Raw genomic sequence first — 26,854 nt, forward strand, 5'->3', positions numbered from 1 at the left:
AAGGACCCTTCTAACCCAAACAATTCCATGATTCTATGATTCTTTTAGATGTTTGGGAAGGAATAAGTTTTAACATGTCTCAGATATTAGAATAAATAAATAAATATCCTTTAATCCTTTCATTCAATAACAAGATATTTCTCCAAAAAGGCTAAGTAGTGTTCCACTTTCTAACAGTCCTGGTTAGCAATGCTGATTTGTGAGCTATTTCCCATTAGAAAAAACAGTGGAGCCAGCAGTGCTATCTCTAAAGTGGTATTGTTTGTTTACAGAGAATGTTCATTCCTCAAAGCCCCGAAGGGAGTGAAAAGCATTATGCAATCTTTCCTCATAGCTCTAAATCTCTCCTCACTCCCCTCCTACCCAGAAGTCTCTTTCCCTCTTCTCATGGATTTTCCTTGGCAATTACCGATGCTCCTGTGGCTGTGTTTGCAATCCTCCTGGTGTAGTCTTGCCCCACTGCTGCCTCTGATGTGAAATCAAACAAATCCACTGCAAACAAATGTAATCAATGCCTTTGCTTCATCAAGTTCTATGTAAAACCTCTTTGGCCATTGCCATGCTCATCTTCCACTCTTGTCCTGTGCTGTGGGTTTGGACAGCATTCCTATGACTTCAGTTACCTGTTTACATCTATAAAATTAATGCCTCTTTAAACTTACCATATATGAGCAACAGTCAGCAATGATACTCTCCAGTATTGACATCACACTGGTCAAAAGCCACAAAAAAGCAGAACAAATGATGTCTCTGGATCACTAATATGTATACTAGCATGAAGCAAAACAACATCACTCTTTGATTTGTATGAACTTCCCTTACACACTGAGATTTCAAATAATTGCATATTTATGATCTGTGGAGGAAAAGAGAAACCACCAGAAGGACCTCAAAAGCTCCTAAGTTGACAGGAGATGAAAAACACAACCCGTCCTACTCAACTATTGCAGCTTCATCCTTCTGCTCACTCACTCCTCCAAAGGACTTCTCTCTGAAGAATAAGATACTTGCTCAGTAAGGGAGGAATGTCTTTGCACAGCATTATATGATTGTTTACTGCAACGGTCAGGATTGCTCAGGGTTTGGTATACAGCAGGAAGAACACAAAAAAACCCTCAGCTGCAAGTTCCTCAAGCTTTCTGCACAGAGATCAGTCCATCAGCCTTGTTTATTCAGAAGAAGAGGTGTCTTCTTTAATGGGCTACCAGGCTTTGCCTTATATAATTACTTGTTCCTGAGAAGAGGAACTGATAGAGGGAATTAGATTAGAATGCTAGCTAAGGTCCTTAATTCTCCAGATACTTCTCAGCCAGCCAAGGAAGGGTCCTTCCAAGGTGTCTGGCTCCTTGTGTGTGTGCTGCCAGTTCAGCAAACTGCAAGACTAAAGGTAATAAAGCTCAGGCTTTCTTTAATTTTCTTTGTACTTATTAACTTCTAGTCTGGGTGCTAAGAGGGGAACTTGCTCCACAAGTGAGGAGGCAGGCAAGCAGGCATCATGAGTAAATCTGGATAGGAATGGCTCATTCTTGGAATACTAATAAAGGTTAAGTGTCTCTCCACTTACAACCTGAAGGTGATGAAAATTCTACTCACATGAAAGTCTTTGAGCATTTTAACTTAATTTGGCCTGGACTTCCCTTAGAAGACATAGGAAAACCATGGGAAATCATTGCTTAAAAAAGAAACAAACAAAAGAGATGAGTCGGATCTTAGCCAGCATCCCAGCCCACACCAGGATGCTGTTGGACAGGCATGAAAAAGTTGTGAGACAGCAGCCAGAACCTTACAGTGGGTTATAAGGTTAGACAGAAAACAGCTCTGACAGGCATGGCACAAGCTGACCTTCCGCAGTGATCACAGCCACTCCTTACACAAAGGCACGACGCTCTCAGAAAACCTCAAGCAAAACCATCTCAAAGTAACAACCAAATCCACATGTCAAAATTATTTTCACACTCAGGAAATGAAAAACCACGTTGGCTTGTCACGGTGGAAGGATGCTGACTGCTGCTGCACGCCACTCTGCGCTCTTTGCAATCTGGCTCAATTATGCCCCAAGCCCAGCTGACTGGTAGGTATTTTGACTGCCCAAGGCTGCAAAAGGGACACACACGAGGGAGGGATCAGCTGATGGACTCAGCTTGTGTACTAACCACAGAAAACTCTTCCTGCCAGAGAAACAGGCTGGAGGAGCCATTCTGGACAAAGTCTGTGCTAGAGATGAAATAAAATGTGGTTACAGTAAGAGCCTACATGTGGTTTTATTTATTTTCACTTTCAAAATTCATATGCAAAATGGACAGGTTGAGCAATATGAGCCTTTAGGGACATTTCCACCAGCTGCACCCCCACTGTTGACTTTTTTTTGGTTCTGGTCTCTGCCAGAACAGGACAAAAGGCTTCAGAACAATAAAATAAACTTTGAAATTGCTTGGCTGTTTTCTGGGAGCTTGAGATTACAAATGCCTGTGGGCTACAGACTTTGGAGAGAAAGTATGTGCTAGCATGCACTGATTTGTCTAAATACAGTACAATTAATCACTAGATTGGACAAAATCTCTGTGATAATTCATCAGCTATATTTTTTTCAGATTTGTTTATAATAAAGGCCAAGAAATTTTCATTGTTTTAGGTAATTTTCTTTGTAAATTGTAGGCTGCTGACCAGTATCCTGAGGTTATGATAAAAAAGTAATAGCAACCAAGCACAATCAACTCTTGGTGAAATCTATGCAGAGACTTATAAGGCAAGTATATCTATAATTTAAGTGCAGTAAGAGATTTAATTTGAAATGATCTTCAACATTAATAAAATTTTCATTACTACAAAATTTCATTACCACTATAAATGTTCTTTACATTGTCACCATATATTTTAGGTAGGGAACCCAAAATTCAGTGTGGAAGCCAGAAGATACAGGCTCCAAGGTATAATAATGAAAGATTCACTATCCACACAACCTCCCTAAATCCACACTGGGAAATCTCCATGATCCCAAGGGATTGAAAGCTGCTAAGCTGTAGCAAGCTGCCAAAGATCAGAAACAGAGAGATTTAAGTGAGTACATATGAAGGCAAGCTGCAGCTCTCCCCATGCTTTGGCATAGTCCAACCCTGCCACAGCAGGAAGATCCAGACCACAGCCTAAAGCAAAGCTTTTGGATCCATCTCCTATCTGCCAAATTATTAATACCTACCACTTTAAGCAGAGCATTTTTTCCAGGACAAGGGCAATTATACTGTCCTCTCTTACCTGCTAGCTCATTTCAACAAATTTATCAGAAAGGCAAAGGTCTCAAAGATGTTTTTTTCCCATACGCTTTTATGAAAATTACTGTTGAGATAAAGAGAAAAGATAAAGGGGTTCATTTCCTCACCACCCTGGGGAAAGGAACACAGACCTTACTCTGACAATTATTCTGACAGCTGCCCAAAAACAGTTGACAGCTGCACAAAAACAGCTTACAGCTGCACACTACATGCACTGCTTCCCACCTAATACTACTCTAGTATCTACTTAGCCCTCACTAGCAAAGCCTTAGAGCTTTCCTGGGCTGCAGGAATAAGCAGAAGACAGAGAAAAGGAGGAAAAAAAGGTGACTGGAGAGGAAACCAAATGAAAATACAGAATGATTATGGGGTAGGATGGAAAAGGCACAGATAGGAAATCAGAGGGAACAGCAAGCAGAGCACTGGAAGCTGTGCTCACTGCTCCCTGAGGAAAAGGTGAGGGAAAGGGAGGAGTACAAGCTGGTGTGGGTGGCTATGGTGAAGCACAGGTGGATATGAAAAAAGGATGAAGGGGATGTGGAAAGGAACATAAGGTTTCACAGATACAAAATGTTAAGGGACGGTGGACAGAAAACTGGAGGAATCCTGGATTTATTGGTTCTGCTAGTCAGGAATCATCCTAAAAAATAAATATTCCTTCTGCATCTCCAGGGGGAAGTTGATGGAGAAAGACCAGCTCAGTACCTATTGGTCATTATGCAGTAATGTGAAAAGGCAGAGGGTTGGAATCAGGTCCCTAATGGATCTCTGCTATCCCCATTCTAGGATTAAGGCAAGAGGCAATTAGACCTATATTGCTCTTGGCTTGTCATGAGCTGCTTTTCCCTACTGTATTCTCAGGACTGGATTCTCTGGCTGAACCAGAGAACTGCCAAGTCAGAGCATAATTTGGGCATTAAATCCTCCTTGTATGTTAAAACCTGACAACCCCAAATTTCCCCAATGTCCTTTCCAGCAGTGGTGTTTCAATACTGTTTAAGAGGACCTCAGAAGATCTGTCTGTGTAAGGATCAGGCTGCAGGAGCCAAGGACTGGGTAAGAGCCAAGCAGGTCTACAGTATGGGGCTCACCCTGCGTCTCCCTTCTTGCTAATGTGCAGGAGGGAAAGACCAGACTGCCTTCTGTCACCCACAAATAAATTTACAGATGCAGTTGGTAAAGACCAGGCACTGAGGTGAGACATGAATTTCCACCATCCAGGGATTCCACCAATCAGCAAGTGTTGACATTTCCCAAATTCAGTAACCTTTGCTGCGTTTAAGCTCATCATGCTCAAGGGGCTTGATATTCTTTGTTCAAAAACAATTTTAAGTGTAGGAAAATTTGACTCTGCCCCGAATTTCCTCTGCCTTTTTGGAGGTTCAGTCCTATACCTGACTGTGTGCTGGATCCTGGAAGTATGTCAGTAACTGGAAGATTATAAGATTACAAAGAGAAACATGCTGGGATGTTCCATTAGTGCTGTTGCTCAGTTGATTTACACCAAGGAGCCCTTATCTGCTTCACTGGTAAGCACACAATGTATTCCATTTTACTTGATAGTGCAGAGGTTAAGGTGGGATCAAAAACCCCTGGGAAGTGAAATTAAGTCTACCCTGATTATATTTCCTTCCCGTGCTGTGCAAGTTCTTCCAGGACCCACACCTTCCCTTTTAAAGTGCACTGCAGGGAGACCCAAGAATGAACACAGAATTAGAGCAAAGTTTGACAAAGAAAAGGAAGATTATTTTGACAATACTAGAGAAATCAGCTTCAGATAAATGAAAAATAATTTGGTATATTTTTAGTGAATCCACCTAATACAAAACCCTGCCTTTTGCCAAAACTGTGGCAAATACAGAAAATAGCAGCAACTTCTGTACTAATTCTTCCATAATCAGGTCGTAGAATCATAGGATGACAGAACTGTTTGGTCTGAAGGGGACCTTAAAGTTAATCTAACCATGGCAAACCATCTAATCATGGCAAGCCTCTTGCCATGGGCAGGGATACCTTCACCCTCTCCAGATTTCCTGGTACTCCAGGTGCTGTAAGGTCTCCCTGGAACCTTCTCTTCTCCAGGCTGAACGACCCCAGATCTCTCAGCCTGTCTTCACAGGAGAGGATCTCCAGCCATCTGAGCATCTCCGTGGCTTTCTCCAAACTCTCTACGACAGGTCCATGTCTTTCTTGTGTTGGGGGTCCCAGAGCTGGACACAGCACTGCAGGTGGGTCTCACTAGAACAGATAGAGGGGAGAATCACCTCTCTTGCTGGGCTGGCCACGCTGCTTTGGATGCAGCCCAGGACATGGTTGGCTTTCTGAGCATAATCCATGGCTGCTCCACAGCCAAATGGATAGTGTTGTCCAAGGTTTTCCTGATAGTCAGCATCATTTCCCCTCAAATTTACGTCCTGGTATTTATTATTTTAAATAATTCTTCTCCCTCCTCCCTGTCTTTGGCATTTATTGTTTGAGGTGGGGTTGTTTCGTGTGGCAGCAGCACAGATTTATGCCAGATCAAAGGAGAACACATTCTCTTGTATTTCCTTCACCAGGTCAACCTCTTTCTTTTGGACAACTCCACCTCTTCCTTTGAGCTTCTCCTGGTAAATCAGGGAATTTCAACAGACTTAAATCTAAATCATCTTAGACAGGAGCGGGAAGCCTGACCTTCATAAATTAACATGAGATTTGCTGTTGACTTCTGTGGGCCTGACATTTTACCTCATGTCCATAAAAGTTTCTCATGGTTGTTACAGACAGTAACATACACATACACATTTTTCTTACGAAATGTGAGGAAAAAAGAGAGAGACACAAGACTGGAGATATGGAACAAGGAGCGCTGTTTTTCTAATGAAAACACAGAGCAAAGTCCTTTTTCACTACCTTTTCCACTCATTGCAATGTAGAAACTGTGTTACAGCCTCACAACACCAACATCCCACTCCCCAGCCTGCATGGAACCTCAGATCAGGGACCAATACTCCAGCTTTTCTCTCTGTATGTTCACAAACCAAACTCTGCTTGTCTCCACATTTAAAAAAAAAACACTTCAGTGAAGTAGAGAAGGGACAAGGGGAGGGGTACAGCACGCTGAAAAGACTTGCCTGAAGAAAGTGGGGGGAGAGAGAGAGAGCAGTGGGAACCTTTGAACTACTTTGCCAACTCTCAGAAGTTCCAAACAGGCTGAGCAGCCTTGGGGTCCCTCTGCATGAACTACTTTCTCCTCACCTATTCTTATCATGGCCTTTGTCCCATCATTCAATAATCTTGTCCCATACCAACGCCTGTCTCCCAACTATGTGTCCTGACAGCCTCTTCAGGGCTCCCTGTGAAACTTTCCACAGACATTCCCTCCCCTTCAGTCAGGCACAAGACCAGTCTTTGGGTGGCTGCGGCAATGTTACCTAAATACACCATTAAACACATTCCTCTTCTCGTGCACTGACTTCAGCTGTATCTGGAAGAAGGCTGAACCAGACTCATAGCAATAAGAGAAGTTATGGTGACTGGTGTTTTACAAGAAGTAGAGATTATCCAAACAGCTTTCAAAATAAACTTTCAGGACAATAATCCGAACTCCAGCCTTCCCACTCACTTCTGGTCTCCAATGTTTTATAGAAGAGGGAATGGAGACAATTCTGTGGTTAGGGACAAGTCTATGGGATTTACACTTTTGTTCTAATTCCCTTTGGTTTGGTCTTACAGTGTCCAGAAACAGATGTAACTTTCCCTCCTGCTGCTCAGACAGCACAACACCACAAAAAAAAAGTCACTCATCAGAGCCAGACCTGCTGACAAGACAATTCTGTAGGCTGACTGATGTTTAATTTACTCATTTTTCATCAGAGACACAGATCATTATTCTGTCAGACTTAATTTTCACACCATCTGCATCCTGTTAGCTTTCTCCAGGTTCAGCTTAATCCCAACATGTTTTGCATTGTTCTGCAAGAAGTTCTCAAGGATATTTACATTTGTAGGGAAAAAAAAAGTGACCTTAGTCACGCTTTTTCTGTCCCCATAACCTTTCTCCAATGGTGATACAGTCCTACCCTCAGGGGATGCCAAAAGTTTTTGAGGAGCATCTGACAACTTTATACTTTCAAATAGTACTATGTTTATGAATTAATCATGTCTTAAGAGACTGTGGTCTTATGCCACTGTAATAAACTACCTCTCACCATCACAGAAGAAATAAAAATGGCCCGAAGTTTCCTCTTTGTTATCTCTTCGTAAAGAAGGATAGTCCCTTTCTAAGACAATGACACAATTAAAAGAGATCCTCAGGCTTAAAACATACTTTTTAATAGCACTACATGTGTGCAGTCCTGTGTTCCATAAGGTCCCCCATGGTACTCGTTAAGTGAATTTTACACTAAAAAAAGCAAAAAAGGGAAAAAAAAAATCAAAATACTACTATGCATGTTTTTTTTGGTAGAGGCTTTGTATCCTTACTTTAAAGCAAAAAAGACCAAGATTCCTCCTTTCTTCCTTCATTTAGTGTCTCAAAACTGCAAGCCCTGCTCTGTTACATTTCGTTCTTTCCTTACACCAAACTTGTGATGAGGATAAGGGGTTCCTGGGCTTTAAAAGCAAAGGCCCATATACACATATATATATATATATATATATGTATATACACACACATACATACATGTATATATATATACACACAAACACACATATATATAGAGAGAGAGATGTATATGGCCCCTTCCAAGGTCCATATTCCTTAGTACCTAGGACAGCCTATCTTTTGCTTGAAGCCAATTTTTTTATCACTGCTGCTGAACATAAGCAAACCTGCCCTCCCCATGCCTTGAGCAGCTTGCTTCTGCTTCAGCACATCAGCACAGCTCCTGTCCAGGTGGCAGTGAACTGGCTATTTGGATTACTGCCAGCCTTGCCCAAAAAGGACTTGGATCTGCCCAGATTTATCCTTGAACCATCATTACAGAGCAGCTTGGACATCTGTGGAGGCACAAGAGTAATGGGAGGGAGGAGTGAAGGAATGCCAGGGATGGATTGCAGGAGACAGACTGCAAAGCTGCACATGTGCAGACATAGGATCTGAAGCTGGACAACTCTGCAAGAAATCTCCCTTAAGTCTGGATCACTCTTGATCATCATACACTGTAACTGGTATGTTCTTTATATGAAACAGGTCTAGTCACCCTGGGACTCTAGTCACATCCTCTGGCCTTGACAATGTGCATACATCCCTTCACAACCATTACAGAAATTGTGAGTCAAAGAGAGCAGCAGATTTACATAACAAAACTGCAGCCACAAGACACAAAATGAGGAGGAGCATAACCTGAGAAATCCCCAAGAAGTGAGCATGTCTGCCTATCCTAGTCCTGTACTCTTCCTGTTATTGGCCACAGCTACAGACAGGACCTGTGCTTAGGAAGATTTCTCATTGGACATGCTACTCCTCTTTTGTGTTATTTAACATGGTTTGATCACAGAATATATTTGATTTAGACAGGGTTCTTAATCATTACTGCAAAAGAGGTGTTATTGCTTTTAGTACTTCAACCTGTACTTAAAAATTACATAATATTTTTTATTTCTTATTTTAAAAATTCAAAATACAAACCCAAACTTTACTTTAGCCTGAAGGTTGCAATGCTTATTATATGGCTTTAAATAAACAAATATACTTAAATCACCAGGGAGCTGGCTGGAAACCAAGATAGGAAAAATGTATTCAACATAGACACCTTCCAGCACAAACTTCATAGCTCTTAGGCAACAGTGCCTGGATGTAGTTTTTATAAATTTTATGGTACCACCTCTATTTCAGTCATTCTAAACCTGTGAGGCTTAATCACACAGGAAGAAGTCTGAGGTCAATGGAAAAAAAAGTCCTGCCTGAAGGATTTAAAGTAACTAGTAAAGAGAAAGGCAGCAGGAGTTTGGGAAAGGCGGAGAACCTGCTGGAGCACCAGAAGCTGTGCCTGGCCCACCAGAAGAAGTGGGGAAACTGTGGGTGTCATAGATGAGCATGAGAAGGGTTGAATGCTTGCAAGTGTTTTTGTTCCAAGTAGCTCTTTTCTACTGTTAAATATAGAAAGCCTGTTCATTTGGGCTGCTGGCTGGATAGTTCTTTGAAATAAAAGAACACCAGATGTCTTATTCCAGTTGGAGCAGATGAATCTGCTAGCAGGGACTATGCTGGAGCCCTGACCTGTAAGGAGAACTGTATCCACTGGCCCCATAAAAGTGCAGGTTAGAGAGGTTTACCCTTTAAGTGTTTGTACATAAAGTCTATGAAAGGGAAAAGAGGCATTGAGTCCTGCAATTACAACAACAGTACCTGACAAACAAAACCTGCAGCCATGTAAACATAGATAAATGTGCTCTGATAAATGATTCTGAGAGAAGCCCTGCTGGACATCTTGGGACTGTTTTAAGATGCTATTGTACAAGAGCTGCTTTTTAAGCAAGTTTTGTGCACTGTAATCTTTCCAGGCTCAACCTTCAAGTATAAAATCAAGCACTAATGGGACTGAGAAAGATCCCAGCATGGGGAAGAAGCTTATTGTGTCCAAAGGTTGCTGCTGTGGCCACAGACAAGACTGCACAATAAGCTGTGCTATATGGGCACATCCATCCATGTTGGAGCACAATGCGGGGTTTTAAAATGGAGATTTTAGCAGAAGTATTGGGATCCTACCTTGAACTATGTGTCTTGCAGACCAACTCCTAATGTATATAATATATTCCAGAACAAAAAATATATACAAGACAGTAAGAGTCAGATTGAAAAAAACCAGCACATATATACACTTCCTATTTTAGTCTTATCACTTTACATGATACAGCAGTTTTCTTTTCTTTTTGCAACAAAATCATTATTCTGCTAAAACAACCTTGATTACAATCAAATCTGAAGTAGGCTGAAATTCATTCTGTATCTTCAGGGAAACAAACTTCCCAGGACAGGAAATCCAGTGGTCCAAGGACATGGTCATTTGCGCTTTCCTGAAGAAACCACAGGCTGGAATCTAGAAAAGACCCAGCCCAAATTAAGCAGCAAAACTGTTAGACTATGAGAACAGACATTCCTATCACATTGGTAAAATAATGTGGATTTAAAACATGAGAAAGACATGAATTACAGGAAGGGGAATTCTCCAATAGAAACAACTGCAGATAGAGTTCAGTATGTGGAAAGACATCCCTGCTTTCCTGAAGATAACAATGAATGGAAAATAAAGGAAGCAGAGCTCCCAAATATTATTTTAACTTATTGCAAGGTAAAGGCAGCTGGGAGGCAAAGGCACAGTGGGTGTACAGCAGGAATTGCTGCATGAATATTGATTATCTGTGAACCGGCAGTTGTTGCATTAATATTGATTAGCTGAAAACCAGCAGTGTGCCCTTCTCTGCCTGACAGTGCTCACTGCTCAACACCTGGAGACACAACCTGGGCGCTTATCTCTCCTACCTTTTATTCATGCCCAGAAAAAGTTAGTGTCCTCCCCCTATACAAAGTGCAGATCCTTCTCTGGTTTCCTCATACACAGAGGAGGAGGAGGAGGGGATAAGATCAAGGCTTGGCTAGATGAATGACTTCACCACAGCCCAGCAGACCCACAGGGCACAGAACAAAATTACCTGGCACAGACACAAGCCAAAAAGGAATCCTGAGGAGCAACTCATGTGAAGGAATACACTGGCTTTATTAGGAATTTTCATCACAAGCAGGAAGCAACCATGTTTGCCAAGATAATATTATACATAAAATGTTATTAATTACCTTGTCTAAACAGCCCTTAGATCTTTGAGATGTGCCTCAGGGACCCCCTGTGACCTAGACTCAGCAGAACTTGCCTCAGTTGCCCCATCTGTAGCACTACTCTCATCTGAAACTGCAGTCAAATCTCATGCTTGTGAAATGCTTTGAAAATGGTATTATTTCATTCATTTACTTTGCAAATTTCTATAGCAAAAGCTTAAATGTTCATCTGACTACTGACACAATTCAAGGTCAAAAAAAATTAAAAGCCTGCAAAGAAAACTGAACTGTACCATTGAATTTTCAGGCTAGGTTAAAATGCACTTCAGAAAGCTAACAAGGGATTTATCTAAGCATTAATCATTAAAAAGAATTATACAGAATGGTGTCTTCCAACATGGTACAGAGTGTTTAGTGTTGCATGAATTTATACAGTGAGTGTTCTGAGCAGAGAGGGAGGCACTGATGCAGAGCATCATCTATGAAGATGATTCTAGTGGGGTAGTTTGTGGAAGTGTATACAAAAGTTCAAAATCAGCGCAGTGTATCCAAACCCAACAATTACTCAAACAGCATTGCAGAGGGCACTCAGTGCTCCTGAGACAGCAGATGGGGAGGGGTGCAGCCCTAAGTTCAGCAAGCTGTTTGGGGACTGTACAGCACTGTTTGAGAACAAAACCACTCTGTTCACTGTTTATAGGAAGAAGTCAGAGCTGTTCTCGACTCCCCAACTCATCATCAAATGTACACACACGAAGCTGCTGGCTGGTTCACTTTTTGATAAGGGATTGAGTTTTAGATGTTTTGGGCCACCCACATAAAGACGGTGTCGATACAAAAGAAACATTCCTATGAAATTTAAAAAAAAATGCAAACACAGTCTCTTGAACTCACCGTGGTCTCCTGAAAGCCAAACCATAGTGCTGACAAGCCAGGCCAACTGTTGGGGTGTAAACTATGGGCATGAACTTCTCGATATCAGAGGTCAGCACTCGGTAAAAAAGCTTCTCATTCCTGTCTTGCAATGTCATAAGAATAATGTACCTTTAAAGTAATAAAAAACAGTTATGTATCAGTATTTCTGATAGTTCACAGTTTCACAAAAAGCAGTTATTGGCTAACTCAGTAGACACTCAGTTCTCCCAAGCCCTGACACTCCTTTGTGCTGTATCATGAGGAGGTGCTAGGAGCAAAATTTCCCAGAGGGCTTCGCCAGCTCCACCATCCTCAGTGACAGCTCACAAAGACTCCGTATGGCTGGACAACACACCCATGCACAACCTTAGAATTTTGAAATTTGCATCAAAAGGCATCATACACAGCTATCAATATATAATTTTCAAGATTAACAGAGATATTTGTGACACAGAAGAGCCAATGCAATTGGTCTACAGGGTAAGAGTCCTGCTGCCTCAGTCCTCAGATCAATGGAAGCTGAGAGATGGAGATAAAAATCCTACTGTCCATCACAGCAGGAATCAAACAGCATCTTCCATCATTAACCCTGATGAACAATACTGGATGCAACAAAAACTCACAAAGATTAGCCAATACGATATTGCTTCTGTTTTCTTTTTATTTTTTCTTACACACTGACAGTTTTTTTCTGTTCTTCCATCCAGTGTTTTAGTGAATGTATTGGGGAGCATACAGATAGGTACATGAACTACGTGTGTTCACTCTACCTTCAGTGCTCTGCTTTTTTTTTTGTACCCAAAGTATACCAGAACTCTCCAGTAATGTAGCAGTAGAAAAAAGTAACATCAGTGGACCTGTTGGAGCAGGTCCAGAGGAGGGTCAAGAAGGTGATCATAGGCCTGGAGCACCTTTCCTATGAAGACAGGCTGAGAGAGCGGGCATTGTTCAGCCTGGAGAGGGGAAGGTGCTGGGGACATCTTCTAGAAATTTCCAGTACGTAAACAGGGCCTAAAAAAAAGCTGGAGAAGAATGTTTTACAAGGGCACGTATTGATAGGACAAGAGGGAATGGCTTCAAATTAGGTTTAGATTAGAAGAATTATTAGGAAGAAATGTTTTGAGTGTGAGTGTGGTGAGGCACTGGCACAGGTTGCCCAAAGAAGCTGTGGATGTCTTAGCCCTGGAAGTGTTCAAGACCAGACTGAATGGGGCTTTGAGCAACCTGGTCAAGTGGAAGGAGTCCCTGTCCATGGCAGGGGGTTTGGAAGCAGACCTTTAAACCCAAACTACTCTATGATTCTGCTGCTGGAGAGTATGGACAGCTGGAAAAAAGTGACTCAGGGAAACATGTACATTGAAGCAAAATTCATAACTTCTCCTTGAAGCTTTAAAGAAAAGCAAAGGGAGAGGAAATAAGATGCTTCTGACGTACTTGTCTAGATCATTAGATTGCTTTTCAAAGTTTTTCATCACACGAAGGACTTGAACATCTTGGCTCAGGAAGCAAGGAGGGAGGAGACCATGAATTCCCAGCTGTAGCCTTTCTTCAAGTGTAAAAGCCATTCCCTGGGAAGAAAAAAGGTAGGCATATTCAAATGGCATAACGTGCACTACCAGCTAGGATACCAAAAGAAGAAAGCAAGCAACAGCATGCAACCCCTGTGGGCCTGGAGGCAGTCCTGCCCTGCAGGGAGTGTGGGGTCCAGAGCGCTCAGACCTGCAGCTTCTGGATTAGCTGCCCAACAGCAGTTGTGCTTTTATGACTCATGCTCTTTTGCCATCTGAATTTGGCTTACTTCTACAGTATTTTTGACTTCATAGTATATATTCTTAGTGTTTCTTTCACTTCATACTCTTTTTATATTATTTCATTAACTCATGCCTTCTACTTTCCATGGCCTTCCTGGAAGCATGGCGATCATCCTCTACAGATCACATAACGTGTAGAATCATGGAATCATTTAGGTTGGAAGAGACTTCAAAGATCATCAGGTCAACCACTAATCCAGCACTGCCAAGTCCACCACTAAATTATTTCCATAAGCATGACATCTACATGGCTTTTAAATACCTTCAGGTATGGTGACTCCACCACTTCCTGGGCAGCCTATTCCAAAGTTTGATGACACTTCACATAAAGAATTCTTTCCTAATATCCAATACTAACCCTTCTTGGTGCAACTTGAGACTGTCCCCTCTCCTCCTATCTATCACTCTTTACCTGGGACAAGAGACCGACCCCCACCTGGCTACAATCACTTTTAGGTGGTTGTAGAGAGCAACAAGACCCCAGGCCTCCTTTTCTCTAGACAAATACCCCCAGCTTCCTCAACTGCTCCTCATCAGTTCTGTGCTCCAGACATGTCTCCAGCTCCGTTGCCCTTCTCTGGACACTCTCCAGCCCCTCAATGTCTTTCTTGTAGTGAGGGACGCAAAGCTGAACACAGCATACAAGGTGCAGCCTCAGCAGTGCCCAGTACAGGGGAAAAATCCCTGCCCTGGTCCTGCTGGCCACACCATTGCTGATACAGGCCAGGATGCCATTGGCCTTGTAGGACCCAGCACTTCACTTTACTGAACCTCATACAATTTGCCATGGCCCATCAATCCAGCCAGGGCAGATCCCTCTGCCTCCATCAGACAAACACTCCCACCCAACTTGGTGTCACCTGCAAACTTAATGAAAGTACCCTTCACTCCCTTATCTAGATCATTGACAAAGATGCTAAACAGGACTGGCCTCACTACTGAGCCCTGGGGACCACAACTGGTGACCAGCCAGCAGCTGGATTTAACTTCATTCACCACCACTCTGGGCTCAGCCATCCAGGCAGTCTCTTACCCAGCGAGCAATGCACCTGTCCAAGCCATGAGCAGCCAGTTTCTCCAGAAGAATGCTGCGGGAAATAGTGTCAAAGGCTTTACTGAAGTCCAGGTAAACAACATGCACAGCTTTTCATTCATCCATTAACTGGGTCACTGTCATAGAAGGAGATCAACTTGGTCAAACAGGGCCTGCTTTTCACAAACACATGCTGCCTGGACATGATTCCTTGGTTGTCCTGCACATGTCGCATGATGGCTCTCAAGATGACCTAGTCCATGTCCTTCCCCACAACCAATGTCATGCTGACAGGTCTTTAGTTCCCTGGATCATCCTTACACCCCTTCTTGTAGATGGGCTTCACATTTTCTAACCTCCAGATAGCAAAGATTTGTATTTGGCATAGTATACCAAACCCACTTCAGTTACCTACTAGTTTACCATCAGACACGGTTTATTAATGACGTATTAGCGATGCAGAAGACAGGATGCTTTCTCAGAATGCTTTCCCAAGCCATGCAGAATGCTTTCTCAGTGCTAACCTTCTGTTTTAAATACAAGTAGCTGACACTGTCCCACAGCTGAAGCTCAACTGCTAGACTTTGTAGGATGACCCTGCTCTTACAGGACAAAGTCACACTTCCTAGGCAGAAGCCTGAGGATGTCCTGCTCCTGTGCATGCAGGGGCTGATGCTCCAGACCACCAGCAGTGCCCTGTGCTGGACCCAGCCTAATGAACAGCAATGGTAAATGCATTCTGCAGTCTGTAAAGGAGATTATAACAGTCTTTAATTAATGATATTTCTGCTGTGCTGATAGCAGATTAGACAGCAGGATGGCAGAAAACATTTTCAGTAGTGTCTGAGGAGCTCAAATCCTAATTAAAACTTCACCCGTAACTAACAAACTAGTTCATCTCTTGATTAACAGCTGGCAGTGAAATATTCAAAATCAGTAATTATTGAACTACATCTGCACAAGTACACAGACACATGCTTGACAAAATATTAATGGGCTGCATAGCTGTTAAACTGCTGTTTTCTAGCATGGATTTAACATTTCTCTATGACAAATAACCGTTATCATTGCCAGAGAAAAACTGAGGATGTATCTTGATGAGCTTGGTTTTCGCAACCTTCCATCCTCTCCTGTTGTTTGCTCCCATCCCTGCGCCATCCCAGTGGTTGTGCCAGTAAAACCATGGTCACGTGGTTAATCAGCAAGAGGAAGTAACTGGCTTAAAAATAACCATCACTCAATCTCAGAGCAGCTCCCCTGGTTGATGATACCACACATGGCTCTACAGACATTGGCAAACCTGGACACAGCCACTGGGAACATATGGCTGTGGGAATGAACTGCTGGAAGAGCTGTTCACTTGTAAGTGGTGCAGATGCTGGCAAAAATGTTTGTCAAACTGTCAGCAATGCCAAAGAACCTGAGCCAGGACAAAAGGGAAGGACTGAAACTAATTTTCCCGTTTGCAAGATCCATGCTTTGTACATACATACTGTGACACTCCTTTCATTAGTAAAATATGCACTGGCACAAATTAAAAGAAAAAAAAAAGTTTTCATATATTTTAGTAAAGTTATTCAGCCTCCAGGATAGCTGAAAACAGTCTTCATCTTGCAAGCCTTTCCATAAGATTTTTTCTGCTCTGAATCAGGATAGAGTCAAGTATTTTGAAAAATCTTTGCTGTAAGAGCATAGCAGAGAGAAACTGCTCCTCTTCCAGCCAGCAGATGAAGAGTCAGCAGTTGCCTGGGAGGCAGGAGGCCAGGATTTTGCTGCCAAGCTCAGAAACAGCATTGAGGTCTCCATGGTTGTTGTTGAATGTTGTACCCAGGACATGCCTGTTTCTGCTGAAATGCCTGACATTTCTGACCCAAATTTCCTTCCTGGACAAGAAAAACTTTCCCCCAAATGAGTTTCAAAGCAGAACTACTACATTCACACTAGATAAAGTTTGAGTTTTTATAAGTCATCATTTCTGAATTAAAAAAGAAGCAAAAAGTTCTCATCAGAAAGCTTGTAATCATCTGAATTCTCCAGGCTGGAGACTGCTGAAATACTACACTAAGATCAACAGTGGACATGAGCTCTGTAACAGTATTTGGCTTTACATTGCCAATATTATATCACAGCAGGGAAAATACAGCTCCCGTGAATGTCAAAGTTTATATACAATGAATAGGTAAAAAAAGAATACAATTTCAAACCATTTACTTCCTGTGACCTTTGCACATGGAGGATAGACAATGGGAGACAGAAAATATTTGTCAGCAAATACTCTTGCTTGTCTAGAGGAAGTAACATCAAAGATTGGCCAAACAGGCCCAATGCTGACCCCTGCTCATACCCTAGAACAGAAATGAAGCTAGCAAACACAGTAAATAAGCAGTGGTTACTCTTCTGAAAAGGGTAGAAAAGGCAGAAACATAGTATCCTATGCATTTCTGCATCCAACCACTGAAAATCTTCTTGTGGTAATTTTTCAATAGGAAATAAAATCCATTCAGAGATTTTCCACACAGTGAGAAGTTTTAGTATTTCATCAAATGACCACACATCCAATACAAGAAAAACTTTCTGTATTTCAGCTCATTTCGGTTCAAAATAATACCACAATGCCTTAAAGAAACAACAGCCTGAATGGCCACTATAGTAACCTGTTCTTATTTTCTGGGTTGGGTTCTGCCTGAAAGACATCTCCAACCGTCCCACAAGACCAGGAGCAGCTCAAACTGCTCCAACATCTCAAACTGTTTAGACACAACCACAGTTGTGCTGTTAATAGTCCAAGGCTAAGCGTGGCAATAGTTACACAGCACATCTCTAACTCACTGCAGTTCTGCATTAGTTGCAATTCTGCATTTATCTGAACGAGCTATACCAGTATCAGCATCTTCATACTGGAGCAATTGCAAACACGTGTGATGAGGAACTTGCTGCTTTCACAACCAGTTAAATCTCCAAAACACTTTTCAGTACAGAGCTGGTCCATCATCCAGTGCCTCTGTGGCAGGGCTGGGAGTGGAACAGAAATTGCCAGGTCCAACATTAAAAGGCTGCTTTCTGAAGCTTCTGTGAAGACCTAGGAGCAGGACCCCATGGTGAGGTGGATATATTCAGTGAAACAGCACAGCGTGAAATGAATCTGGAAACACATTCTGCCCCAGATCAAAAGCTCAAATTCACTGAGGTATTGCTATGTTTAAGATTAAGGCTTTTAGACTTGGATTTTTTTTTAGACTGCCTGAAAGCCGCATTGTATCTCACTTTTTCTGGTCTTGAAAGGTCTAATGATTAGATGATGAGCCACAACCTTGCAGAGCTGAAGCCAGGTGCTCCAATTCAATTTTAAATGTATTGGAAATGAGTTGGCATGGAGAAAGCCGATGCTATGTCGCTAACCAAAAACAAAGGCAAAAATGTCAGCTGCCCACAAGGCTTCATGCTACAAAGAGGCTAAGTGAGAGGTTTTGTTCTGAAAAAGGCTTACTGCAAACAACCTCAAATGCTTCTGTTTTCTTATTGCTGACAGCACCAAGTCTGTTACATGGCAGGTCCCTCTTTGCAGTTTAATCCCAAAAAAGCCACTTATTTTCAAAACTGAAGGGTGAAGCAAATTCACGGATAACGATTAGCTTTATCACTGCCCACACTTTCTAGCAGCGAGAAGGGAGTGTTTCACTCGGGGCTGGATGCAAGCAGGGGGGACGCTGGCAAAGCTTTTGTTTTTAATTTACTTGTTATAGATCAGCCTTCTGTAGGTGGGAATAAGGGCACAAATGATAGTTCCTATGGTATCAGAAAACTGTTTGTAATGCAATGGGTGCCTAATCGAGGGCTGAATTATTCTTTAGTTGGTGTAGAACATCCAGAGTCCAGTGTAACTCAGATAATGTCCAGCTCCTGAGCATCTTTTTGGAGCAAAGCCTTGGCTTACTGCATCTATCCATATCCCTGTGCTCTAGAGAGCAATGAGCAGCCACAGCACAGGGAGAGCTGTGGGACTTCTTGGATGGCCAGACCAAGGGGTTCATACAGTTTATACAGTCCCAGGCCACTGCTCTCTGTGATGCTGGGACTCCAGCTGCAGTTCTCAGGACTTTGGGACAACATCCTTCATCCATGCAAGTGAAAGCTGGTTTGCAGACTCTGAGCTGAGTAAACAAGTGAACATCTCCAATGCTTTGGCAACAGTCCCAGGAACTGGGAACGTCCTAGTGTGACTAGAGCAGAGTGCTGGAAGGGCACACCGGGGAAATACAGACACACGGGGATCACCGCTGCAGGCTGCAAGAGCAGGTGCAGTTCATCTACTTCTCCTTTACAATTAGTATGTTAATAGCCAAGCTAGGGAAGACCTAATAGTCAGGGAACTTAACAAGCTTATTCTATACAGATTTTTCCTGTAATGTGTTTTCCTTAGATCTTTGCACCCGTCCAGCTTTATGGTAGGGAAGTACTTTGACTATCTGCAAGCAAAAATTGCTCCCATAAGGGGTCAGCACCAGAAGTTAAACTAATCCCCACTGAAACTGCACATGGGCTGAGGAACAGACAGCAAGAACAGAAAACATCCGTTTTCTACATGGAGAAAGATTTTTCTTTCAGAGATCAAATCCTAAGGTGACCTCCTCGACTCCAAATGACTTGATAAGCTTCTTCACAGTGCTCCTTCTCAGATACTCAAGCTTCTCTTCCCGGTGTGGATGGACTGACAGGTACTTCACTCCACCCTGGAAAAGCTGTATTGAAAATATTATTTGCAAAAAAATAGAGTGAAAGAGGAACATCAGAGGGGCAATACTTCATTTTCACCTTTTAAAAGTCTTGTAGCTTCGTATTACCTTTAATTTGGATATGTTTGTGCTCTTAAGCTTAGGAAAAACCCAAACCTGTGATGTTTTGGAGTATGGGGAAGACATTCCTAAAGTCTGGAAAGAAGTATCCCCTCTGCGTCTTCTCAGTAGTTATTGCTGGGCACACCTTCTGTTGACTGTGATTTACAAACTCTTCTCACAGTGTCTATTCTTCTTTCTGAGTTCACAGTTACTAGTTGAAAAATCCCTCACTCTCAGCCATCCCCTTTGTTACAAAACAATATAGTAGTGGATTTCTAATCCTTTCATATTGTTCTTCCTTCCTCTCCCACAGAGCCTGGGAACACTATTAAAAACTCCAAGACAAAGATAATTAAGCAACTCAACTTTGTGTTTGTTTTAGTTCCTGGGGGAACCATCTTTAATGAGGTCCTCTAATTCAATTACAACGTAAGTTGTCCCTACTATTAATGAGGTTTTACCAGTAACTCTTTTGTTTTGTCCAAGTAACTTCTTTTCACTGGATTACATTTCTATTATTTTTCTCAGTGACTTTTGATTTACACCAACGTAAGACTGAGAAGAACTGAAACATGACAAAGCCCCTGTGCCAGAGGGACCTGATCCTGCACAGTTTAACTTCACAGAAGTAAACACTTTCCTGGTGAGGACATTCCTGGTGCAAGATGTGACAGGGTCCCAGGCAAAAAAGCAGCAAAGCTGTGCTGCTCCCACGTGTTGTAGGAGGTTTTCTTCAATAAATTAAACACATAAAACAAATGTTTTCAGGGATTTGTTTATTAATCCATAGGAAGAACTGCAGTGCTAAGCTCCTCAAGCCCTGCACTGTGATTTTAGATGGCAGCAGTACAGCTCTATACCAAAGTTAGTAGAAAACTCATTATGATTTCCTGAAGTTTGTCAGCCTCCAGGGCAGCAATTTGTCCTCCATATTAAAAACAATTCTATATGCTAGAGACTTTATGTGTTTTATCTGCAAGTAAGTTTCTGTTGCATTGAGAGAAACAGATTTTTAAAAGATAAATGAGACAAAATTCCCCAAAGAACAGCTTGTTTGGCACACTTCTTCCCACAAAAGCAGTGCTAAGATCCTCATGAAGTTCTAGCCAAGATAATGGGAATATTGCTTTGGCTCTGTGGAGGGATAGATAATTCTGACTTTTGTTTTGATTTAGACTAGGTTTACAAATGTGTTTACATGCATGATGTGTCTAAATACAAGCTTCTGTGTCTTTTGGTAAAGGAGAAGAGTAAAATCACTTCAGTGAGAACAAGACTGCAGAAAACCAGAAAAAATGCATATACAGAAAATTAGGTGGCATGTGGGAGAAAACCCCCAGAGAAATCCTGAGAAATTATTAGGAGCAATAGAACAGTGCAGAATTCCAAATGGTGTGGGACACATGGTGCATGCAAACAACAGAGCAGAAGACCATTCCTGCCTGGATCAACCTAAGTTGTGAAGCACTTGCTGGTTTCCTTCTCATGTGAAGCAAAATATCATACACAAGGGTGGTCTGATGGAGTAAGCAGTAATGAGGACATCAGGTTTTGGGCTACTGCCAAGCTGTTGAGCAGAATCCTGAGTCAAACTCCAAATTTCCAGATCCTTATCAAAAGTATCCCATGTAATCCTGGCACACAGATTCTGGTGGACTGCCTCTTCTAACTCCAAAGCAAATGAAGACTCCCTGGTGTTTCCTCTACTTTATTCTCAGACTCCCTAAATGTGTTTTACACCCACAACTGTCACAGCTTTTCATGCCAATTAGTGAGTGAAATGAGCTAGTCCAGGACAGAAACGGGAAGCTCATAGTCCACATGCCTATGTCTCAGGTAAGGGGGAAGCTATTATTTCTTCTCATGAGGAAAGGGAGCAGGGTAAAATCAGTTTCTGCAGGCAGTTTGCCAAGCACTAACTTAAATATTTCAGTTACTGTGATTCTGAAGACACACTTTTCTCCCAGATATAATGTTCCCACTAGACAGGAAGAATTCAGCATAAATGACAATGCTTGCATTCCTAAGCCTGTGAAAACCAGCATCATTATCAATTTGGAAGAGCAAATATGTCTGAGAAGAACGATCAAAGCAATTCTAAGGTTTAAATGTGATCCAAAACTTTAAGAATAATTAAGAAAACATAAAGCAAAATGCAGTTTTAAAAGCCGGTTTTACAATGTCTGGTAATTCTCCCATTGTACGTGCAGCTGATCATGTGAATTGTGGTTGCATACAATTTGTGTCTGGTGCTATTGAGAGCATTTCCTTTTAAAGTCCCTTTTGAGTAAATTTAATAAAATGAGATTTGTGCACTTACTGCTTGCTCACAGACTGCACTATGCTATAAGTCTGGAGGGTGGGAGCCTTTCTGCAATTTGTATATCTTTTGCTATTGCCATCCCAGCAAATGGGGTCGCTACAAATGTAGGCAGGAGCTGGATTACAGTTCATGGATGGTTGCTGATGTTGTATTTGGTTAAACACCACTGAAAAGCACTGCCTGGGCCATACAATTAGCTGTTTCACAAGAAAATAGTTTGGATGGAAGCTGAATATGAATGAAACCAAGAGTATTTTTGTTACTGACTTTACCAGAGATGTTTTCTTCACTGTAGCATTCCTACATCCTTGTCACTGTCCTCCTTCACATGCTGCTTCTACCAAACCTCTGTAGAAAGAAACCTTAGCAGCAGCTTCTTGAGCAGTACCAGATGTTCTTTGCACATCCTTGTCTAATCCAGGAGAAGCAGGCTTGGCTCCTGAACCACGATTTTGATTGCTGTGCAAGGAGATCTAACATATGTCAGCTTCAGAACATTTGATATGTTTACACAAAATTCAGATACTCTCTCAGATGTAGGATTCTAGAGAAAGGCAATGTTTTCTTTTAAAAATTAGGACCAAGAGAAACAGACAAGGCTCCAGCTAAGAAATTTGCCATCTTAGTAAAACAAACCCACTAGAAAAAACACCCTGAGCTCTCATTTAATGATACATCCACCACTAGAAGGCAACTAAACATGCAGGTAAATACAGAGCACCCCACAGGAAATCTGTGTGAGCCCCCATTTCCTATTTGAGTAATTTGTGCAACTTTTGTTTTTCCCTCGCTGTTTCTGCAGTCCTGCATGTCAAGGTCACTGCTGGACTTCAACCCAGCAGCTTTCTCTGCTGCGGCTCAGCAGAGAAACCATCTCCCAGTGCAGTGCCCATTGGCACTGGAACACACCAGAGGCAGACAGCAATCTCAAGAGTGTCCAGCTTCCCCTTGGAGATCTTTGTGCAGTCCTCGTTTGGCAGCTCACCTTAAGAGTTTAGCTGCACTCTGTGCCATGGTGATATTTTTCTTCCCACTTCTCAGCCTTCCACAGACTTAATTCTCCAGTGGTTTTGTCTCTCAAGGCATTAAGCAAGTTGCTTTCCTCGCATTTCTATGGCTACATTTCACAAAACCCTTTTCAAGACTGACAGATAGCTAAAGGTGTATATATACATGTATATACATATATATATATGTATATATATACACACACACATATATTTGTGTGTGTATGTGTGAGTGTATCCATATACACAAAAACTTAGCTCCAGTGCATGTTCTTTTCCAATCCAGCCACGAGCCAGTCCCAAAATGATCTCCATGCTGACCTCGGGGGCCTGTCACTTTGCCAAGCACATGTTTTTCCTAAGCACACATGGGCCATCTAACTGTCCAAACTACTTCTGGCATCTCCAGGAGAGTAGCTGGCCTATCAGGACTACCCTGACTCATCCCCTTGTCCTCCTTGTCTGAACGCTATACTTCAAAATTTTATCCTTTTAATGCGGAGAGGAAAAAGGAAGATTCATGAAGTGCTTACATACATGCTGTCTGACCCTCTGTCTCCAGCTCTCATCACCTTTGTGTGCACTCTCCCTGCTATCTCTGTTTACTGACAACTCTGTGTGAGCTGTTGCTCAATTCTATGCAGTTGAATGCTCAGCACTTGGCATACTTGGTCCTGACACCAAGCATCTGGGCTGCAATTTCTACAGCAACACAATACAAAATGATACATCCTTTCTATCAAACTTCCCCTTCCAAATATTCTTCCAATTATACAGTCCTTTTATTTTCCACTTTCTTTGCTCCTCAAAATTTCAGTTCTATTATTTCCATATGGTGTGAGTACACTATATCTAAATATTGCAGGTGACAAAATACCATTAATTTCATACCTGTGCTTTAATTTTTATCACTTTCTTGAGACTGAGCTTAACCATTTCAAGTTTCAAAAGGACACACTGCTTTATAAACTATAAATCAAATACCTAATAAAGTTCCTGAGATTTTTAAAAAAGAAAGTTAAAAAATGAAACTCCCATCCTCCTCTTCCAACTGTTTTTAATCAAGGACAGTATGAAATAAGTTATCCAAGCTCAGAATGAAAAAAAGAGAAAGCACAATTACTCGGAGATGAAATTTGAAGATTAAACCCCTTTTCATTCCTTGAGCTCTCTGACAAACATTTCTGTGGGACAGCAATTACAGCAAGATGTTATGAAATATTTATGTCAGTTTGTAACATGCGTGACCACATGTTGGTCAAGACAGCTGAGCTGTTCATTATTGCTAGGAAGCTGTAAATCACCCCTCTGGCAAACCTTCACATGAGTTTCAAAATAAATTGGTTCTGTTCTTTATCCCATTAGATGCTATAGCTTAAAATGCAAACAATATTATTGTTGGCATGTTTGCTGCCTGTCCACCTTGGCTCAATTACTCTAGCCTGTCCCAGCTTTAACAAGTATTTTCTGAAGCCAAAGCAGTGCTTTCCTTCCTCCAGCAGAACATCTATTCCTCTGTACCTGAAACAATTTGGCTGAATGACACAAAGATGAAGCATGACTTCAGTAAGGGTAGCAAACAGGCCAGGCTCTTTGAATATAAAAGTGATATCCCAAAATAATTTCATATATGGGTGATCAGGTAAAGATTATGGTTAAAGCATTGATTTCACTCATGCACCTCAGTCAGGAGACACCAACCAAACCTCCAAACTTGCTATTCAAAGTGGGGTTTCAACTTCATAATACTGGCCTTGTTAAAAAGGGATGTAGTAGTGTGGGGAGCACTGGAGGTAGAGCCAGAGTCTACAAATACTGGGAACACTGACATGATTTCCACTCATGGCCTGCCTGTGAAAGTCCTCATGAAAGTCCTGTCGGTAGGGCATATCTTTCGGAACAGACCTCTCAAATTCAGGTTTGAGGTCAAGGTTTTGATTTTCCTGTGCCTGGCACCACAGTAATGCAGCAACATCAGAGTAAAGCAAATGTAAAATGATTTTTAACTTCTCAGTATTTGAAATAAATGAAGGTCTGGATAGCCAGAGCTGAAAAGTTGGATTGAGACCTTATATCGAACTTTAGAAATAAAAAGGGCAGCTATAGGAAGGATGGGGACAGACTTTTTAGTAGGGCCTAAAGTTGTGATAGGACAAGGGTTAGTGGTTTTAAACTGAAAGAGTGTTGGTTTAGATAGGACATAAGGAAAACTATTGTAGAATAACACTCATATATTTTACAAGGGCATGTAGTGATGGGACAAAGGAGAATGGCTTTAAAGAGGGCAGGTTTAGACTAAATACTGGGAAGAAATTATTTCCTTTGATGGTGGTAAGACTCTGTAAGAGGTTGCTCAGAGAAGCTGTGGATGCCCCATCCCTGAAAATGTTCAATGCCACTTTGGAGGGGACTTTGAGCAACCTGGTGTAGTGGGTGACATCCTAGCCCATGACAGGAGGTTGGAACTAGATGATCTTTAAGGTCCCATCCAAGCCAGTCCAAGAGTCTATGTTCCGGGGAAAACAAGGTTACAATTAACCATCAGTATGATTCTGGAAGTTGCCAATGGCTATTTGGACTTTTATCATAACCAGCATCTTCCTCCTGGACCTGAAACTCAGATGTAAGAAGTTATCACACTGTCTATGAAACCTGACTAAGGGAACTCTCCTGAAGTTGTAGGTTACCATTACATTTATCACTGAACAAAACCTAACAAGTGACACTCTACTTTGTTATTCCTCACAATAAAAGCATGGTTGTCAGAGTATGTGTCCATACGGCATGTCTTTTGTGTGTTTACAAAAGCTTTGTCTTCTGTCCCATCAGTACAGAAGTGCTGACTTCTCCAGGTCAGTCATTAACAAACATCACTTACTTTCTAGCAGCGTGTCTGATTTGCTGCCACACAGCAGCATCCTTTCCAAACTTAGAAGAGGTTGGCAGTTTTGACTGACTGATCCATTACTGATTTTGATGAACTAAGGATTCTCTTGGAGGGAAATCCTGAAGCTAAGCAGCACCCCAGGGAGTTACTGAACGTACAACTGCATCAGCAGCCTCTTCAGTAAATAAAAGCCATAGGCTGGACAAAAGCCCATGAACCAGAGATGTGGAATCCCAGTCCTGATACTGGTGTGGGTAAATAGAGGATTTTTTGGTGCAGCTCTCTAATAGTATGCAATGGTCAGGAGGAAACCAATTGGATACTTCAGTCCCCCGAGCAGGGTCAGCACTGCCCCAGGAGCTGACTCAGTCTTTCCAGAGCCCAAGAGGAGTTCCTAGTCGCTTGGACTTGAGCATTTTCAAGCTCAATTGCATTTCCATTTGTAGAGCAGTTTCTACTGTTTTGTTACAACAGAGATGTAGCATGCTTCTTCCGTCCTCTCTCTCTTTTCTGATTTTCTTTCAGAGAAAATGCAAAGAAGTTATGCAGCAGAGGTGGTAACAAATGCCAGATTATCTCGTGGCTGTTGCTATTTCCAGGATGTATCACTCAGAGCTTTCAAGAACATCAGTGAATATTTTGTTTGGGCTTCAGTACTGACACACTGTCGTTGTATTTCCTCTGATGACTTCCTGAAGCAAGGTTTTGTTTTTTCTAGCTGATAGCAGATGTATGTGTGCCAGAAGCTGAGGAAATGAACACCATTAGTGCCAAACATGCAGGATGAACCTGACTGTTGCTTCAGCACACACTTAAAAAACCTGCACTAAAAGTTATTTTCACAGTTATTAGTAACTTGCTATTAGTACTTTCACGATAATACTCTTTGTACAAATAATGTTAGTAATAAAGAATGATAATTGTTAGACAATTCCAGCACATTTATTGCTCTAGGTTGTGTTAGGCAACTAGGTACGCACTGATTTAAAGATCACAAAATCACTCCTGTTGGCACAGA

At 41.8% G+C, this 26,854-nt stretch overlaps 1 protein-coding gene across 1 annotated transcript in view; it reads right to left on the reverse strand.

Annotated features, from left to right (window-relative positions):
* ME3 (malic enzyme 3) overlaps positions 1–26,854 on the reverse strand; it is a 117,071-nt gene that overhangs the window by 39,953 nt on the left and 50,264 nt on the right. The window contains exons 2-3 of the mRNA XM_062514165.1: positions 13,375–13,508; positions 11,920–12,069 (exon numbers count right to left, since the gene is read on the reverse strand). Of these exons, the coding sequence (XP_062370149.1) occupies positions 11,920–12,069; positions 13,375–13,508 (284 nt within the window). The remainder of the gene's footprint in view (positions 1–11,919; positions 12,070–13,374; positions 13,509–26,854) is intronic.

This window comes from Cinclus cinclus, chromosome 2 (genome assembly GCF_963662255.1).
Source record: "Cinclus cinclus chromosome 2, bCinCin1.1, whole genome shotgun sequence".
Taxonomy (NCBI): Eukaryota; Metazoa; Chordata; class Aves; order Passeriformes; family Cinclidae; genus Cinclus; species Cinclus cinclus.